We start from the raw sequence: 19,467 nt of genomic DNA on the forward strand, positions 1-19,467 counted from the left end.
TCTGGGGCTTCCTGTTTTAATGTTGAATAAATAAATAAATAAAATAATAACAACGACAACAACAATAAAAATAATAATAAAGATTTACAGTTAGCAAAGCCATTTCATCTGCATTAGTGGATTTGTTCTAATTCTTAGCATTTAAACCCACGGTTCCTGTTTGCCTTGGGAATACTGTGCTTTTTCTTACCGGTCTTGCAAATCTGCCCTTAAAAGAAGAACCTCTGAATTTTATATACATACATGTCTACGGTTTCATACAAAATCGGCATGTTAACTTCCATCGGAGAAACAAAGTGAACGAGAACGGCCGAATTTTTAAGACGTAAGAATGACCGCGTCGCCGTAAGAGGGAGGCGTCTGGGCCCAGGCCTGACTCCCGCCCTAGGCAGGCCGCGGCCTCTCTGTGCCTCTCCCGCCCCCGCGGCGTGTGGCCCCCGTGGCGCAGGGCCGGCCTGGCCTGGCTGGGCGCCCCACCCCCGGGCCGCGGCGGCGCCCCCTGGAGGCCGCGGCGGGCAGAGCGGGCGGAAGGATCCCGAGCCGATCTGCCACCGTGTCCGAGCGGGAGCCGCCGCCGCAGCCGCCGCCGGAGTGTCGCGGGCCCGGAGTCCGCCTGGAACGCCCTTCTCACCGCCCGCCACGTCGCAGCGCCCGCCGGAGCCGCCTCGCCGCCCGCGCACACCCGAAGCGGCCGGGCCGGGCCCGCCTCGGCCCTCTGCTCGTCCTCCCCGCCCCGCACCGGCCTTCACTCTGGAGCGGCCCCGGCAGCCGCAGCAGGGGCGGCGGCGGCGGATCGAGGAGCTCTCCAGGTCGTCCCGGGAGAGGCTGCTGCAGTCCCGGGACAGGATGTTCTCCAAGTTCACCTCCATCCTGCAGCACGCCGTGGAGGCGGTAAGGCCTCGGGCTGCGGGCGCACGACAGGCCGGGGATGGCGGCCGGCCTACGCTCCCCCGCCGGCCCCGGGAGAGCCCGGCGGCCTCGGCCCGGCCCTCGGCGTCCCCGGCCCCGCGGAGGGGCGAGGCCCGGGGCGGGCGCCGCGGGGTCGTGCGGGCGCCGGGGCCTCGGGCCTGGCTCCGAGCGGACCCTCTGCTCTCCTTCCTGCTCCGGGCCGGCGTGGAGCCCTTTCCTTCGCTCACGAGTGTGGGCGGGGGTCCCCGGCAGGACCAGCCCCCCGGCCCGGGTCGGGGGTCGCCCGATTCCTCCGGTGGGGACAGGGGAGTCGGGGAGCACCTGACAGGGCCACAGGGCTCTCCCCCGGACTCCCTGGCCCATTAACCTCAAGTGGTCAGCGTTGACCAAGACAAAAGAAACGGCCTAACACTGCTTGGGTTTGTTTTGTTTTGGGGGGTGGGGAGGCAGGAAGGGGTGCTCTTGCCGGGGGCGCGGCTCTGGCGAGGAAGCAGCCCACCCGACCCAGTTTCGTAGTCTGGCCAGCTCTTGCTTTCACAGGCCTTGCGGCCGAACTCAGCTGGACCTTACTGATTGATGTGAAATAGGCGTTTGGAGGGTCTCGTCGAGGGCGCTTTAGACAGCTTCCAAGCCCTCACACAGCACCGGGACCATCTGTTTCCTTTCACCTCTTCCTTTCCTGGACGCTCGTCGTTTTTCCTGCAATTGTACCCTCCTTTGAGGATTTTAGACACAAGCATAGGGAGACATTACTCAAATATCCTAACACTAATAAAAGAGAAGTAACTAACAGGAGAATGTCTTCCTGCTGTTTCAGTGAAAGGGGTCGAGTTGCTTTACTCTGGTTGTTTTGCTTTACGCTGGCAGAATTGCCCAAATTGAAAAATGCACCCTGTGAAGTTCATAACAAGTGCCGTTTTGCTAGTGTTACTTTGCTAGTTTTAAAAATGTCATTCTCTTTCTATGTTCAGTTTGAGTGATACAGCACATTCAAATCTACACAACTTTAAGGAAAAAACAAAACAAAACCCAATTACAATAGAACAGTTTTTATGGCCAGATAAAAATAAAATGGATTTTTAAAACTCAGTAATGGAAACAAAACTTCGATACAATTTTTATTTTAAGTGCTGACAGGGTTTTTCATAGATGAAGAGCAGTATTACTCACGAGGGAGATGACAGTTTTAGACTTCAAGGCAACTTTTAATTTTCCGTTCTTGGCTTCTACACAATCAATCTACGGCACCTTATTGTAAGAATTTAACTGAAATTTATAAAAAACAGCGATATTTACATTTTATATTATTCCTTAACTTAAAGTACCAAGAATCATTTAATTTTTAACACTCACTACAGCTAAATACTGAGATAATTGGAAATAAAAGTTTATTACATTATTTATATTCTTTACTAATTCAGGCTGATATTTACAGAAATAAGTAGTGAGAGAAAGAAAGATGGCTTTCATGCTCTCCCGGTAAAGACTCAGTTTTGTCCAGAGGCCTGTGTTCTCTGTCTGCGTTATCTTTTTATAACTGTGTGTTAGCATCTACCAGATTATCCATGTAAATTGTCTGACTCTGGCTCTGTAATATCCAGGTTCTCTACTTTGCTGAGGTTAGTGAGCAAAAGTTAAGAATGGATTATATTCACCTGGTCTTAGGAGTTAATGCACTGCATTTAGAAAAGTAATGTTTTTATTTGCTTAGCATTAATGTTTTCAGCTGTGATACTTCCCAGTTTACCTTGATAAGAGGTTAAATCTTATGAAAAAATTTTGGCATACTTTTTTTTCCGCCTTTTAACATTCTCTTGGGAATGAACTCATATGTAATGCTGAATAAGCCACCTTTGTGGTATTTGAAGAATATTTTTTTTCCTAGCCCAAGATTGGTTTACATTTATTCAGTTCTCCTTCTTTATTTGCTTGACATTTTTTTCTGTGTACTAATCTTACCATTCCTCAGTTTATTTCATTGGCTTTTCTCTGTACTCCTTTTAGTTTGTATGCCCGATTAGCATTTTCTGATACAGTATTGCAATTATAATTATCAGGATTCTACAGAGATGGGAGATAATCCTATATGCAGATGCTGACATGACCTTTTTTCAGTTGTGTCATTATGTGAATCTCTAATGTTTTCTCAACCGTTTTGGTATTATTACTTCCTAGGTTTCTTTCTTTCTTTTTTTAAAATTAATTAATTTATTTTTGGTTGCCTTGGGTCTTCGATGCTGCGTGCGGGCTTTCTCTAGTTGCAGGAGCAGGAGCTACTCTTTGTTGTGGTGCGCGGGCTTCTCATTGCGGTGGCTTCTCTTGCTGTGGAGCACGGGCTCTAGGCACAGGGGCTTCAGTAGCTGTGGCTCGTGGGCTCTAGAGCGCGCAGGCTCAGTAATTGTGGCACACGGGCTTAGTTGCTCTGCAGCATGTGGGATCATCCTGGACCAGGGATCGAACCCGTGTCCCCTGCATTGGCAGGTGGATTCTTACCCACTGTGTCACCAGGGAAGTCCCTCCCTAGGTTTCTTGATTCAATTGGATCAGCCTTCAAATGGTTTTTTAGGGTCAACCAGGTACATAGTCATTTAAATGGGGTTTAAGTGTAGAGTTTTCCTTATTGTTTAATTAATGGTTTCTTCACATTTCCTGTTAACTACTTAACAAGGATGAAATACAACTAAGATGTTTTCAAAGATCAGTATTTGAAGATGTGTTATTAAGCTGATAGACTGCATTTTGAATTCAGGAGAGAAATTCACACCTTGATCAAAAACAAAAACTGTAATGTAACTCTTGCCTCCTGTTTCAGAAATGACAGTTTTCCCTCAGCATACAAATGATTGGCCAGTAGGAGTTATGAAATGAATCTGTTCTTTTAGCCAGTTGCCACATGTCACACGTCTGAAATCAGGCCTCCCATGTAGTTCTGAGGTGGATTATTTTAGTACAGCTTCTCCAAAGGGTAAATAAAACACCTTCCATACAATTCAACATTTGTTAAGGGCCTTTGTCTATGTGAGGTTATCTGCCAGGGACTAATACCTTTTAAATTCCAGTCAGTTCCATCCTTGAGGGCAGATTTATTCCAAGAGGATAAAGGGCAGTGTCAGGAAAGAAAGTTTCATCTACCTTAACTAATTAATTCAATGGAAGTCATCTTTCAGAATTTGAATGCAACATTTTTCTTTTTAAATTATAGTTTGAGTTAATGATGATTGTTGGGACCAGCAATTCCTTAAAAATCTACTCTGCACTAGGAATTAAAATATAAGATGAGGGCTTCCCTGGTGGCACAGTGGTTGAGAGTCCGCCTGCTGATGCAGGGGACACGGGTTCATGCCCCAGTCTGGGAAGATCCCACATGCCGCGGAGCGGCTGGGCCCGTGAGCCGTGGCCGCTGAGCCTGCGCGTCCAGAGCCTGTGCTCCGCAATGGGAGAGGCCACAACAGTGAGAGGCCCGCGTACCGCAAAAAAAAAAAAAAAAGCAAAAAAACAAAACATCAGATGGAACATATGTAGTGTTTTCTTAAGTGTATTCTTTTCCAACAAGTGATCTTTAACTTTAGTCCTTTAGTCATTCAGTAAATATTTTATGAGCCCACCAAGAAAGCATGGCACAGTGTGAGTTCACAGTGAGAATACATTGGGAGACAAAACAAAACACTGGTTAAAGTACAAGCAGTGCACAAGAGTGTGGCCTAGCCCCTAGAGCCAGTCAGAGCAGGGTTCCAGGCTTGCCTGTGTCCCTTGCTTTTTCACTAGACAAGTTACTTAGTCTTTGTACATTTCAATTTCTCGCTGTAAAATGGAAATAATTGTATCTATCTGATAGAATTGTTGTGAAAATTAGAATGAGATTGTATATATGAAGTGCTTAATGCAGTTCCTGGCACATAGTAAGTGCTTAATAAATGTGAATCATTATTATTATTATTATCTAGATGATTGTTCAGCCAGTGAGTTCTATAGGAGGAGGGGAGTAAGCACTTAGGGTTGGAGTAGTTGCAGAAGGCTCCCTGGAGGAAGTGAGACTTGAGCTGGACTTTGGAGAGGAAGAGAAGATAGGATGGGCGTCTGGAAAGTGCTACAGAGAAGAAGCATTTTAAAAGATCTGGGCATGGAATGTTCGTGATACATGTGAGACTGCAGATGTGGCTTTGAGAACACTAGTTCTCATCTGAGTTATCAATGTAGGTAGGTCCTTTTGTGTGGTAGGCATTTTGGAGAAAGAGAGTCCAGGTTTCTAATTACAAGTAGTGTTTCTTTGGGCAGGTCAGTTAATGACTCAGGGTGTTAGAGTTTATTGTGAGAATTTAAGAGCACATGGTAAGTGTAAACTTTGTAGCACTGTGCCTGGCACATAACTACTCATTAAATGGTAGCAACTGCTGTTTGTTCACTCAATAAATGGTACTGAATGCTTACTATTTGCCATCATTGACTTGGAAACTGGGGATTCAGTGATGAGCAAGATGATATAATCTTTGTAAACTCATTGAGTTTACAATCTAGTGGAGAAGATGGGTAACTCGACAATTACAAACATGGGATAAGGGCTGGGAGAGAGTGAGCAGTCAGTCAGGGAGTGGGTGCCACAAAGTGTTTGGAAAGGACTATAACCTCGGCAGGAAGTCTGGCAAGACTTCTCAGAGAAAGTAATATCCAAGTTAGATATTCAGGTCAGTTTTTGGTTGAGATAGTGATCGATCTCATGAATTTTCAAAAATTTAATCTCTGTATTGTAAGAAGTTAACTCAAATTAGAATCCCCTCATGCTGATTCACACATCTTTTTTTTTTTTTTAACCCAGAGCGTAAATGTTTTTATGTAATGATAAAGCATATATTTTGCATGTTATAATTTGAAATGAAAGAGGCAAGTTTACTAGGAAGTTTTACTTAAATAAGAAAATTTATTCATGTTTGAACAAGATTGTTACTAAATTATTAGCAACTTAGAACTGTTTCACTGTCTCCGTAAATAGGTTTCTTATTTAAAGCAAATTTCTGCAAGAGATTCACAAGTAAGCAACACCATCCTGCTTTGAATTTGACTGTAACAGCAAAGGCCCCGACACAAATCATTTAAGACCTCTGATTTAGTAACTTTCCTTGTAAATAGAGTTAAATCCCGTGGGTGAAATAATGTGGAACAAGGATGCTTTAATTCCATATATGCCCTGGAAATTCCCTTGGAAAAATTTAACAAGTCATAATATTTACACATAAGAAAGTAGGTACATTTTTTGAAACACCAAATTTCATTTGGGTTTGTCCCAATTGTTAATACATAATTAATCAATAATAATTGTGAACACTACATAAAGTTGGTGTGTAAAAAACCAGGCCCAAAAAACAAGAGAAATTTTATGTGTTTTGAGGAAGATTCTAAAAATAAGTAGCTGATTAAAACAGACTTTTTAATCTAAAAATTTCAGGAAGATTATTTTCCCAAGTTAATTCTTTCTTTCCTATTTTTCTTTTTAATTGTTTTCTCAATCTCCTACAAGTTATTTCTTTCCCCATGTTCTTGAAGTGTATAATCCCAAAGGTTTTAACTCCTTTGTTAAAGATCTTAAAGTCTTTTAAAATTTTTCATAGCATTCTATTTGGAAATGAGATGAATATTTATATTTTCTTAATTCAGTACTCTTCAGAGTGGTATGAATATGCACATATGAAAAAGCTAGCATTACGATGTTGATGGTTGCTGAAAATTTTTCAGGTCCATTTTCTTCCTAAGTACAGTTCATCTTCTGGATTGAAACACTTAAGACGTCATGACCAATGTTTATAATTTGGTCAAGAGTTTGGAAATTGTTTTGACAGGGTTTCGAACTTTGAGGTCCCTGCAGGAGACTCCAAGAAATCAAAATGGAACAAGTAGAGTATAGGAGTGACATGGCCTCTTAGGTCATCTGTTTAGATGAATATATGAAAATGGACGATTACGCTGCCATGGTTTAGGTTCCCGAAATAGAAACCTATTTGTTCTTTTTTTTTTAATAAATTTATTTATTTTATTTTTGGCTGTGTTGGGTCTTCTTTGCTGCACGTGGGCTTTCTCTCATTGTGGCGAGCAGGGGCTAATCTTCATTGCATTGCGCAGGCTTCTCGTTGTGGTGGCTTCTCTTGTTGCGGAGCATAGGCTCTAGACGCATGGGCTTCAGTAGTTGTGGCTCGCAGGCTCTAGAGTGCAGGCTCAGTAGTTGTGGCGCACGGGCTTAATTGCTCTGCGGCATGTGGGATCTTCCCTGACCAGGGCTCAAACCCGTGTCCCCTGCTTTGGCAGGCAGATTCTTAACCACTGCGCCACCAGGGAAGCCTGAAACCTATTTGTTCTTAAGAAAACTGGGTCAACTCTGCACTTTCTGACCAGAATTTATTGATGATACTAGGACTGAGAGAGAGTTCTCTCTCTCTTTCTTTCACTCTTTTTAAGGACAAGAAAATGTTTTAGAAGGTACATCAATCTTTTTCTATCCATTTATCACCCATTTGAAATACTTGTAAATTTGCTATGAGATGGCTGAAGGGATATAATTTTGGTCTTAAAACTTCTGAAGTAAATTTCAAAATTAAAATGTAAAACATTTTTGACTTTGTGGAATTTAAATTGGTAGTGTCTTGTTCATGTAGTTATTTTGCTAAAAATATGCACTGCCTAATCTAGGCTTAAAAAGAAAAGATTCACTTCTGTATGTCATTGAAAATACAGAACAGTTTTAATCTGATTACAGGGTTGACTTTGGTGATGTGTAACTAATTACATAGCAACCTTTTTACTGGCTTGCATTTCAAAGTCCTAGGTACAAAGATCCCTGGTTATCGATAATTCCATTTTACAGATACTTTAGTAATAGAATATTGTGTTGTCATGTAACGCTGTTACTTTTGAAGCCATATATATAGTAACTAGTGTCGGGGAGTAGAAAAAATACCCAATACTATAATATAATAATAATGCTGATAAATGTGTTTGTCCTATTTCTTAATAAATCATTTTTACTTTCTTGGATTTGACTCATTTTGTTTCTCTTTGATATTGACATAAAGGATCAAATTAAAGCTCACCCCTTATTCTTATGCTGCTTTTGCATCATTAGTAGACAAATACAGAGTTATACTTAATGGGAAACTTTTAATGCCATTTTCTTAATTGCTGTGGTCTTTTTTGTTTGTGTTTGTGTAGCTTGCACCTTCTCTTCCTTTACAAGAAGATTTTGTTTATCACTGGAAGGCAATTACCCATTACTACATAGAGACTTCGGGTAAGAAACAATGCTAATATTAATTAAAAAGAAAATTTGTGAAATGCTAAAATACATTTCAAACTAGTTTTCAAAATTATTTTATATTAAACTTACAAACAGTTTATTTTACTTTTAATTACTCTCATAGATTCATTCAAAAGTGTATCTGTTGAACACCTACTACGTGTAAGCATTGTTCTAGGCACTGGGAAATATAACAATCAAACAGACAAAAATCTGTCCCAGCAGAGCTTATGTATTGATTGGGAGGAAGCGGACAATAAACAGACAAGTATACGTAGTGTGTCAGATGGTAAGTGCGAAGGAGACGATGAAGCAGGCTGAAAGGGACAGAGGTGGGGGTCGGGGCAGATGGCTCTTTAAGATTAGAGAAAGCCTTGTTGCCCCAGGTGACTGCTGAGCTGAAGTCTGAAGGAGGAGGAAGCAAGCCTGGGGGCACCTGGGGCAGAAGTTCCAGGAGAGCGCCCAGCGCACAAACCCTGAAGCTGCAGCGTGCAGCACTTGGCCTGTACTAGGAACCACAAGGAAGTGTGGCCAGAGCAAGTGGACGAGGAGGGAAATGGGAGGAGGTGACAAAAGACAGGTGAGGGTGCAGATTCACACAAGGCCTTGTAAGCCATCGTAAGGGCTTTGGCTTTTACTCTAAGATGGGAAGCCGTCAGAGGGTTTTGAGCGGAGGTGTAACATAATCTGTTTTAAAGGAATCACTTTGGCTTCTGTGAGAAAATTAGATGGGAAGTATGCAGAGGTGAAGCTGGCAGAACAGTTAGGGGACTATTGCAGTGGTCTGAGAGATGGCGGTGGCTCAGACTAGGGTGGAGGTGTAAGAAGCGACTGTCCTCTGGGTATACTTTGAAGAAAGCTTTGTTGGTGCATTGAATATTGGGTATGAGAGTAAGAGTCATGGATAACTCCGAATGTTGGGGCTTAGGCAGTTGGAAAACTAGGAGGGCCACTCACTGAGAATGGGGAGACTGCTGGAGGAGCAGGTTTGTGAGGCACTGTGGACATGTTTAGTCTGAGACGCCCATTATATATGCAATTGGATATGTCAAGTAGACAGTAGGAAATAGGAATCTGGAATTTATGGTAGAGGCCTAAACTAGACATAGGGAATTGAGACTCATCGGCATGTAAGTAGGATTTAAAGCCTTGAGACTGGGTGAGATTATCTAGGGTTAGCTAAGGATAGGCGGAAGAGGGAAAGTGTTCAGGAACTAAGGCCCTGCAACTCAGTGTTTAGAGATTGGGAAAATGAGAATGATAGCAAAGGAGATTTTGCTTTTGCCAGTTCGGTAGCAGACAGCCAAGAGAGAATGGTGTCCTAGAAGCTGGAGGAGGAGAGAAGGAACCAAGTGTCAAATGATGTCACACTGATGAAGGCTGGGAACCGGTCATTGGATTCAGCCATGAGGAGCTCATTAGTGGTCTTGATAAGAGCTCTTTTAATAGCAAGGAAGAGAGAGGAGACCTGATTGGAGGAAGTTTCAGAGAAAATGGACGGAGGGCATATAGAGACAGTGTGTGAAGACTGCTGTCTTGAGGAGTGTTAGTGGAAAGGGGGGCCGAGAAATGGAGCAGCAGCCACGGGGGAGATGTGGCATTGAGGGGGTTTTAAAGTTTTTGTAAAGATGGAACATACTAGAACGATGTAGTGGAGAAGGACAGGTGGGTACGAGAGTCATATGAGATCGTCTCTGAGCCATATCCTTAAGTTGGCAAGTGGGGTGTGGGATCCTAGTGCATTAGTGGAGGCTTAGCCTTCATCGACGTGTGGACAGTTCATCCATAGCATTAAGGCAGAAAGAAGAACATACGGGTGTAAATTCAGGAAAGGGGTAGACATGGTATAGGGAGTCTTTGGAAGTTATTTTCCAGTTGCTTCAATTTTTCTTAGTGAGTAGACTGAAGAGTGAATATGGGGAAATGTGAATAAATTAGGTCAAAGGTTGGCAAAACTTTTCTGTGAAGTGTCAGATAGTAAATATTTTAGGCTTTGTAGTCCATGCAGTCTCTGTCGCCACTATTCAATTCTGCTGTTATCGTGCCAAAGCAGCCATCAACAATAAATAAAAGAATGGCATTCTTTTGTTCCAGTACAACTTTATTAAAACAGATGGCAAGCCTGGGTTTGTCCCATGAGCTGAAGTTTGGCAACCTCTGAAGTAAGGAAACAGAGTAGCCTTGCTACATAGCACTATGGGCTCCTTTGAGGAATGTATAGGTAAATGCTAGTGGATGTGCAGGTTGGACACATGTTTTTTAACTGAAAGGAAACATGAAAAAAAAATAGTTGATCTGATAAGTTGATGGGGTCATAGATAATTCTTCTTTAAAAGAAAGGAATTCTTCATATTTGTATAGTAAGTGAAAATCAGACTATCTATATCTATATATACACCTTTAAGTGTAAAATATAATTTCTACCTTAACTTGGATGTTTAGACAGCAGATGTACAGAAAAGTTTTTTGAGAGGAGCTGCCTTTTCAAATGACTATTCTTAGCCCTTGTGAATTTCTCACCCCTCCACGGTCTTAAGGAAATGCTTTACAGGAAAGCTGTGAGTTCTTGCTTTAAATGATTTTTTTGCAGTCTCGTAGCAAAAACAAGTGTGTACACTACAATAAAGTATGGACAAAAAGGTGCATCAGGCACAGAGAGAGAAGGAAGAAGGGAGAAATAGGAGGCAGTGTCTGACCTGGGCTTTAAAGGATGAGCAGTAGGTTTTGAGGTAGATAAGGAGGGGAAGGGCATTTCAGATAGAAGGAATAGCTTATGCAAAGGCACAGGGATCTAAACATGGTTTGGGATGAGAGTGGACGGCAGAAACTAGATCTTCTTGAGAGCTAGGATTTTAATCCTGTCAAGTTGAATTTACGGTTTATTTATTTCTCAAAAAAAACCAGTCTTTTTGATTATTTTTCTCCATAAATAAGTGTAATCAGACCATGCTTAAATATTCATTCTTTCCTGGAATGTTTATATAAAGTCTGCAGTAAAACAGGTGAAAAAACATTTTTAAAAAGCAGATTTCAAATAAAATCACACACTATTTTTTATTAGTCCTAGGCTACTCATTTTAGAAGAATATGAAGTTAAGACATCATAAGTTAACATTTCTTGAATTTTTACTATGTTCTAAGGCACTGGGCTTTACACAGTATTTCGTTGAAATCATACGACAGCACTTACTGGTGTTGATTAACTCCATTTTATAGATGTTGGTGCTGAGGCTTAAACAGTTTGCCCAGGTCATCCAGCTAAAAGTGACAGAGCCAAGATTTGAATTCAAGTTGTCCAATTCCAGGTCTCATGCTCTTAACAACTGTCCCGTACTATATCAAATTTGGTACATATATGTCCTCCTGGGGAACAAGAGTGACTCTTCTCTTTCCATTGTTTTCTCCATAAGGCTTTAGTATTATCGTTTGGTCTGTGTGTGTGTATATATAATACATACATGTGCATATGCACAGACAAAGCTTTAAATCATCAGATACATAGTATACCAGGATTGTGTAGTATGAACTGTAGCAGTACTAAGTGAAGGAGAATAGAGACGTAAAAAAGAACTTGTCACTCCCTAATATATTTTGTATTTAGACATTCTATAAAACTTCACATTTTATTGAGAGTAATTTAACCCTTATGTAATAAAGATAGGTTAATAAAACCATGTGTTTTCGATATATAAAAAGTATCCATGAATTTTTATTTTGAAAAAATATTTTATAAGAATTCTCCTGAGAAGCATCTTTTACTTTGGGAGTAGGTATCTGCTAATGAGAGGAGAGGTCAGAAATTTTTAATAGAGGCATTTTCTTTGGGGTCCTCATGTTTTCAAATCTGGAGATGAATTGGGGACAGTAAGTGCATTGTTACAAAGCAGTGTAGCATTGATCAAAAACAGAACCTGTCCTCTCCTCATATCCTACGTTATTCAGCTTAACATTCACGGCCAACCTGTTTCTATATAAAGAGACCTAAAGTTTAGATCTTCTGAACTGGCTAATTGAAAAAAATTTTTTTTAATTATAAGTGGGTACAAAATTCTGATGTTACTTATATTTTTTCTGATCGTGTTCCCATTCCGCATATAAATGGCTCCTTTTCTGAATTACTTTGCATGAATATTAGCTTATAGACCATCTTTCAGAATATAGATTGTTTTTGAGTAAGATGTAAGCCTCACTTAAGTGTGTGTAGTTCAGATTTTTCTGTTTGAATAGGAACAGGGAAATATAAAGAGTATTTTAGGTGCAAATGTGCAGATAAAAATGTTTGAAAATTTGAATGTTTTTATTGTTTAGATGATAAAGCCCCGGTGACAGATACAAATATTCCATCTCATCTGGAACAGATGTTGGTTATCTTGATACAAGAAGAAAGTGAACGGGAATTTGGAGAGACAGGGCCATGTATGGAATATTTACTTCATCACAAGATCTTGGAAACATTATATACCTTAGGGAAAGCTGATGTAAGTTCCTAATCCACGTGGCATTCTTGGGCATGTTATGTGTTCATGTCTTAGAGATAAGGAAGCTGCCAAGCACTAAGTTTAATTGTAGAGTTGTGTGTTAAGTATGGCAGGATTCAAGTCAGTATGTGGAAAAAAAAGAAAATTGTATGGCCTCTGTGAACATGACTTTGCATAGATATAGCGAAGCTCCCAAATGCTCTCGACAACAACTGGTACTTAGGCTGCTTAGAATTACAGTGTAAACATTTGTGAAAATAAACTCAAGTGCAGACGCTCAGAATCAAAGGAAATGAGTAGGAACCCAGTGCAAATTGGGTTACAAAACTAGGAAGTATTTTTCATAATCCTGAAAGAAAATGTCACTGATTATTCTGGCGTTAACTCTACTGACGAGTGGAGCCAGTTTCAAGTAAGTCTCTTTGGTTAATCTTCCTCCTCTTTAAAAACTAGGAGGTGATCACCAAGGGGCCTCCCCCAGCTCTAAAAATCTGTGGTTCTGTTCTGTGAATTATTATAATACATGATGTGAAAATCAAACTAGAAAAACCCCAAACTAATAGACATGTTTAAACACCAAATAGAATTATGAAGTAGTATTGAAGACAGTTTCCTTTTAACTAAATCTGTAATACTCCATTTCATTTCTAGGTTAAATTCATTCTATTTATATTTTCTAGGCAACGTGTTTGCTCCCTAACATCCTCCGATTCATTCCCCTCCTGCCTTCTTTTTCCTGTTCTGTGGAGAGAGGGGTTATGCAACATTATATTGAACAAATATTAATTGACTTTTGAGCAAATATTAGTAATTATACTACTAGGAAATTTAGTTTGATATTGGTGATTGTAAGTATTGTGTTTCACCTGAATAATTGAAGGTATTTGCTATCTTAAGATATTATTGTGCTTAAGATTATAGCTTATGCTATTTCCAGATAACGTGTCTATGATGATGTTTTGGAAATACTTCTTTTGTGACTATATTTTAAATCTGAGGCAGAATAAGCAGGTTAACTATAGAACGTATAACCTTGTTAACTCATATTCTCTTTATCTACAACATGAGTAATCATCATGTTTACCTACTTTTCAGCAAATATTTAAAACAATTGGCATGTTATCAAAACTTATTTATTAAATATTCATTGCCTGTAATAATCATAATGTAAATAATTTTGCAACTAATTTAGAACAGCATTGTTAGAATAAATCACAGCAGTTTATACATAGGATTCCTTTATTTACATCATATGTGTTAGAAGGCTTTATTACTGCTACACGTGTATGATGGAAGGTTATTGATTACCTGTCATTAGCGTAAGCGGTAAGATTCTGCCTTTGCTTTGGCTGGGGAGTTTCCTGTTACCCTAGCGTTTAGACTACAAACAGGTTGGCATTGCCTGAACCAAACTGCAGTCTCCATGGCACATTATCACCAGGCTATTTGTAATTACATCAGCCTGTGGTCTCATACGCTATATTATAGTCCCAGATGTGGTTTTATTTATACAATACCAGTCAGTAATAATATGATGGAGAATTTTATTCTGATAAAGTCATTAACTGGCTAATTGCGTTGATTTTTGAAGGTGGAATATGTTCACGTACATTGCCTCTCCTATTTTTTAAGCTTTTGAGTAAGTATGTTTGCGTTGTCTGTTTTTTTCTTGTTTGCTTTTCTTTTCTCCTACCCCTAGTGTCCTCCGGGGATGAAACAGCAGGTTTTGGTGTTCTATACCAAACTTCTGGGGAAAATCCGGCAGCCACTACTTCCACATATTAACGTGCATAGGCCAGTGCAGGTATTTTGTTTCCTTTACACAAAACTTTTTAGTTCGCTTCTTTACGTATAGAAATAATTTTATATGGTTTTTCTAAAATAACATGCAAATTAGCAAATACTCGAGCTTTCTTTATGCATGACGATGTATTAAATGCACTTCATGTCTTTATATTTCTCTTTTAAAATTTTATACATTAATTTTACCATTTACCTATTTCCATGACATCTCAAGGAGAGTTTATTATATAACCCCTTAATTTTTTAGAGTAACATATTTGAAAGACCTACGACTAGCAAATGTATTTTGATAGAGGTGATTGTAAATAGTGTTCTTTCTGAAAAATGCAAGGTATTTGCATTATTTGAAAATTTTAAATATCCTGAAGGTGAATGAATGGCTGTTTACATGTTTATAAAAAGTAACCTAAGTTTAAACATTTGTTTTAAATTTTTTGACAGAAATTAATTCGACTGTGTGGTGAAGTCCTTGCAACGCCAACAGAAAATGAAGAAATTCAGTTTCTCTGCATTGTGTGTGCAAAGCTGAAACAAGATCCCTACTTGGTTAATTTTTTTCTGGAGGTATGGTATCCTTCTTGTCAACCTTCAAAGTATGTGTGTATTAAAATTATCATGAGAATTGAATTCTGTGAATAATATTAGAAGGAATTACTTCTTTGGAATCAGATAGCTTGTTTTACTTCCCAGAATTTTCATTTAAGAGCACTGTCTTATTTTAACCTGAAATCTCCTGAGAAAAACGATTCTCAAAGAATGTGATTGAGCCAGATGTATGGGGCGGTATAGGGGCTGGACAAATACAAAGCCAAGGCTTAGTACAGCTTGAAGGGCAAATCAGGGAGAGAGAAGTCACGGGAATTTATAAGCTATCATATTTTCAGCCAGGCTTGCTCAAGTGCAGAGTGTGGGTAACTTGACCTGGGGTAAGGATGGTGTGTGCAGATTTGGACATGATGCGAAGCGTCATGAGTTACCTCCCCACCCTCGTGTAGCAGTTGGAATTGCTCTACTATCGTGTACTATCTTTTCATAGCTGTAGTCACCGAATCATAGTTTATGTAAATCAATTGACATTTAGATTTTATTTCCAGTTTTAAATCAGAAAATAACTTTTATGTATTTCCTGCTTTCATTTAATTTTTTTCAGCAGTGAAGTCATTTAGGAATATATTAGAAAAAATGTGTTTTTTTAGTTTAAAAAAAGTTTTTTCTTCTTTTTTTTGTTTTTTCAGATTGAGGTATAAGTTAGAGTACAATTCAGTCTTTCTGATCCACCATTCTATGAGTTTGACAAACACAGTCGTGTAACCACCAACACAATCAAGATATGCAGTATCTCCATCATCTTACCATATGTCCTTTCCTGGTCATCCTGTTTCCACCTCTGCCCCAAGCAGTCATTGATCTGTTTTCTGTCCCAAGTTTTCTCTGTTCCAGAAAGTCATAAAAATATAATCAGCCTTTTGAGTCTGGCTTTTTTTACTTCATATAATGCATTTGAGAGTCATCCATGAGTATGGTCCTTTACACTGCTGAGTAGTATTCCACTGTATGGATGTACCACAGTTGTTTATCCATTCACCAGTTGAAGGACTTATGGGTTGTTTCCAGTTTGGGGCAATTATGGTTGAGGCCACTGTAAACATTCACAGATTTTTGTATGGATTTAGATTTTCATTTCACTTGAGTAAATACCTCAGAGTAGGATTTCCATATCATGTAGTAAGTGTATATTTGCAAAACTCGTCCCAAGTGGGTTTTTCATTTTGCATCCCATGGACACTGTATGAGAGTTCTTTGTTCCGTGTTCTTGTCAGAGTGGGTGTTGTCAAGTTTTTTTGTTTTGTTTTTAAAACTTTTAGCCGTTTAATAGATGGGCTCATTTTTAATTCACTTTATTTAATAAGTAATTCAGGATCTTATTCTGCATTCTTATTGGAGGTAGGTAAGCAATGAAGCTGCAAAATTGCATACATTTAAATTTCTAGGTTAGTGTTAAGGACTATGAATGCCTGATTTTCATGGTATGCATCATATTTTGAAAGTTTGCTTCAACATGGCTGGAATAGCTTTATGATATAAATGTATCAAATATCTTGATTTGGCTAAGTGTGAGATTTTTCTTCTCAAAGTTTTTTACTAAAGTTTTCTTAGATACCTAAGTTACTTTATTTATTTATAAATTTTCATTTATTATATTTTGGCTGCATTGGGTCTTCATCACTGCGTGCGGTCTTTCTCTAGTTGTGGCAAGAGGGGGCTACTCTTCGTTGTGGTACGTGGGCTTCTCATCGCGGTGGCTTCTCTTGTTGCGGAGCACAGGCTCTAGGCATGTGGGTGTCAGTAGTTATAGCACGCGGGCTCTAGAGTGCAGGCTCAGTGGTTGCGGTGCACAGGCTTAGTTGCTCCTGCAGCATGTGGGATCCTCCTGGACCAGGGCTCCAACCCGTGTCCCCCGCGTTGGCAGGCGGATTCTTAACCACTGAGCCACCAAGGAAGTCCTGATACCTAAGTTACTTTAGATGCAGTAGATTTTTTTCCAAGCTTAAGCTTTAAGGAGTTTTTCTCAGAATCTCCGAAACTTGTTTCAAAAGTACACAGCCATAGATCAGAAGCAGAGAAAATTTGCAAGCATATGTATGCCTGCCTGTTTTCAGAGGAACATTTACATTTAGACCTCAATACCAAGAACACCTTTCTGATAGTGTCATGACTGCTGTAATGCAGCATGTTTATAGCACATACTTCTCCAAAGCATGAGGTGGTAGGTATCTCCATTTTCTGAACTGATCGGACTACTTATATGCTTTTAATGTCAGTTATTACAATCTCCCTAGCATTAGAGTTATTTATATGCATTTTATTTTTTCTTCCTGGTCAGTAAGCTCCTTGAGGACAGGGACTCTATCTCATTAATCTTTAGGTCCCCACAGCTTCTCTGGTATCTAGCACAATGCATAGTAACTTTAATTAACTCTTATTGAATGAATGAATCTTTAGAGAAATGCAGCTTTATTACTGGTAAGTAACAGATGGTAATAGAAGTACTTTGCAGTTCTTGAGCATGTATCCCCTGAAATCTAATCTCTCTGTTCATTTATATCAGCTAATAGATACATTTGCTGTGAATTAAGTGCAGATAGTAGATAAGTTAGAAACATTTTTGCCCTAAAGGAGTTTGTAGTCTGGTGATGAGGGTAAGACTAATGTTCAGATACTGTAATCTAAGGTAGAGTAAGGTGAGTATCATAAGAAAGATACCCCCTAATGCTCCCTAAATGTTCATAGGATGAAGAGATTACATCGGCCCTGGTCATTAGGAAAGGCGGCATGGAAGAGGTTGTCTTTGAAATGAGCCTTGACAGTTGTTTAGATAGGAAGGGGTGAGCATAAGTAAAGGAGTGAGGATATGAAAGTTTGTGGTGTGTTCACATAGTTTAATTAGGCCATGTGGTAAGAAAAGGGCCTAGACAGATAGGTTGGAATCGTCAGAGGCTTTGAATGGCAGGATGAAGAGTTTGTACTTGCTTGCAGAGCTTCTTCAAAATGCAGATTCCTTGGAGGTTCCACCTCCAGATATTCTCATTCTGCAGGTCTAGGTGAGACCCAGGAATCTGCCTTTTTATCAAGCCCCACAGAAGACCACAAGGCCGACAGTCCTGAGTCACACTTTGAGGAACACTAGGGAGTGAGTGCTGTTCTAGGGTTATTCTTCCTCTTGCCATTCTTATCCCAGATGCCACTCCCAACAATAGTATTAACATTTTAGACGGAATAAAATATTTTACATTCATAAAGACTATGATATGCAATTGACTTTATAGGAAATGCAGAAGTTGTTTGGGATATTCATGGAGTTCCTCAGCGTTGTTTTCTTTTAATATATGTGCTCTGAGCTCAATTTCTCAAGATTGGTCTAAACTCTACTTTTACTAGTAATAAAAGTGATTTATAATAACTGTCATATAACTTTGGAAGTAGAACTTTGAGTTCATTCAGCATTTAATGCACTTCTGTGATGGGTGCAACACTCTGATAGGCCCTGCAGAGAAGCGGGTTTATGATGAATTCTAACTTGTGTGAGTGATTTGACTTTTGCTCTTATGTTTAAATGCAAAGCAAGATACTTTTACCTGGAAACTAAAGATTTGCTTCAGTTTAGATTCTTTTTGTGTTTGGGTGTATGTGGTGGGGGGAAGGGTCACAATATTTCAAGCAAATCTTAGTTTTATCCTCAAAAACACGAGTAAGAATGCCCTCAGAGTGTTGATTTATATTTACAGAGCAGAAGTATAAGGAAAAAACAGAAAAATCATCTTAGAAAACTGGTTTTAGAAGAGTCAACATTGGGGCAATGTATTTTTAGTAGCCCAGTGATTAGAAAACAGTTAACTGCAATTGAAACTTCTTGAATCTTTTTTTTCCTCACTAACATCAGTTGTTTTCAGTAGTAGTCAAATAGTTATCGCTAATATTGTTCATTGTTTATAGTCGGTGTAAAACAGTTGTTTATCGTCGGTGTAAAACAGTTTGTAGATCGTGTTCTGAAGAGTATCAGAAACACCTATGTAATTTTTTTTTTAACATCTTTATTGGGGTATAATTGCTTTACACTGGTGTGTTAGTTTCTGCTGTACAACAAAGTGAATCAGCTATACATAAACATATATCCCCGTAGCCCCTCCCTCTTGCGTCTCCCTCCCTCCCACCCTCCCTATCCCACCCCTCTAGGTGGTCACAAAGCACCGAGCTGATCTCCCTGTGCTATGAGGCTGCTTCCCACTAGCTATCTATTTTACGTTTGGTAATGTGTATATGTCCATGCCACTCTCTCACTTCGTCCCGGCCTCCCCTTCCCCCTCCCCATGTCCTCAAGTCCATTCTCTATGTCTGAAACACCTGTGTAATTTTAAAATATCTAAAACACAGTTTGTTTAAGTCTGGGTATTTTCATTTGTCACAACACGTATCCATTGCTACAGTGGCTAGGTATTG

The 19,467-nt window shown here is 39.7% G+C and overlaps 1 protein-coding gene across 1 annotated transcript in view; it reads left to right on the top strand.

The window, feature by feature from the left end:
* Positions 1-508: 508 nt before the first annotated feature.
* The window catches only part of FHIP2A (FHF complex subunit HOOK interacting protein 2A), a 35,938-nt gene continuing 16,979 nt past the window's right edge, over positions 509-19,467 (top strand). Inside the window, exons 1-5 of the mRNA XM_027112682.1 lie at positions 509-891; positions 8,104-8,182; positions 12,497-12,666; positions 14,366-14,470; positions 14,911-15,033. Of these exons, the coding sequence (XP_026968483.1) occupies positions 847-891; positions 8,104-8,182; positions 12,497-12,666; positions 14,366-14,470; positions 14,911-15,033 (522 nt within the window). The 5' untranslated portion in view covers positions 509-846. The remainder of the gene's footprint in view (positions 892-8,103; positions 8,183-12,496; positions 12,667-14,365; positions 14,471-14,910; positions 15,034-19,467) is intronic.

Source organism: Aethalodelphis obliquidens, unplaced genomic scaffold (assembly GCF_003676395.1).
Source record: "Aethalodelphis obliquidens isolate GAN/ISIS:26980383/991018 unplaced genomic scaffold, ASM367639v1 scaffold11, whole genome shotgun sequence".
NCBI classification, from domain to species: Eukaryota; Metazoa; Chordata; class Mammalia; order Artiodactyla; family Delphinidae; genus Aethalodelphis; species Aethalodelphis obliquidens.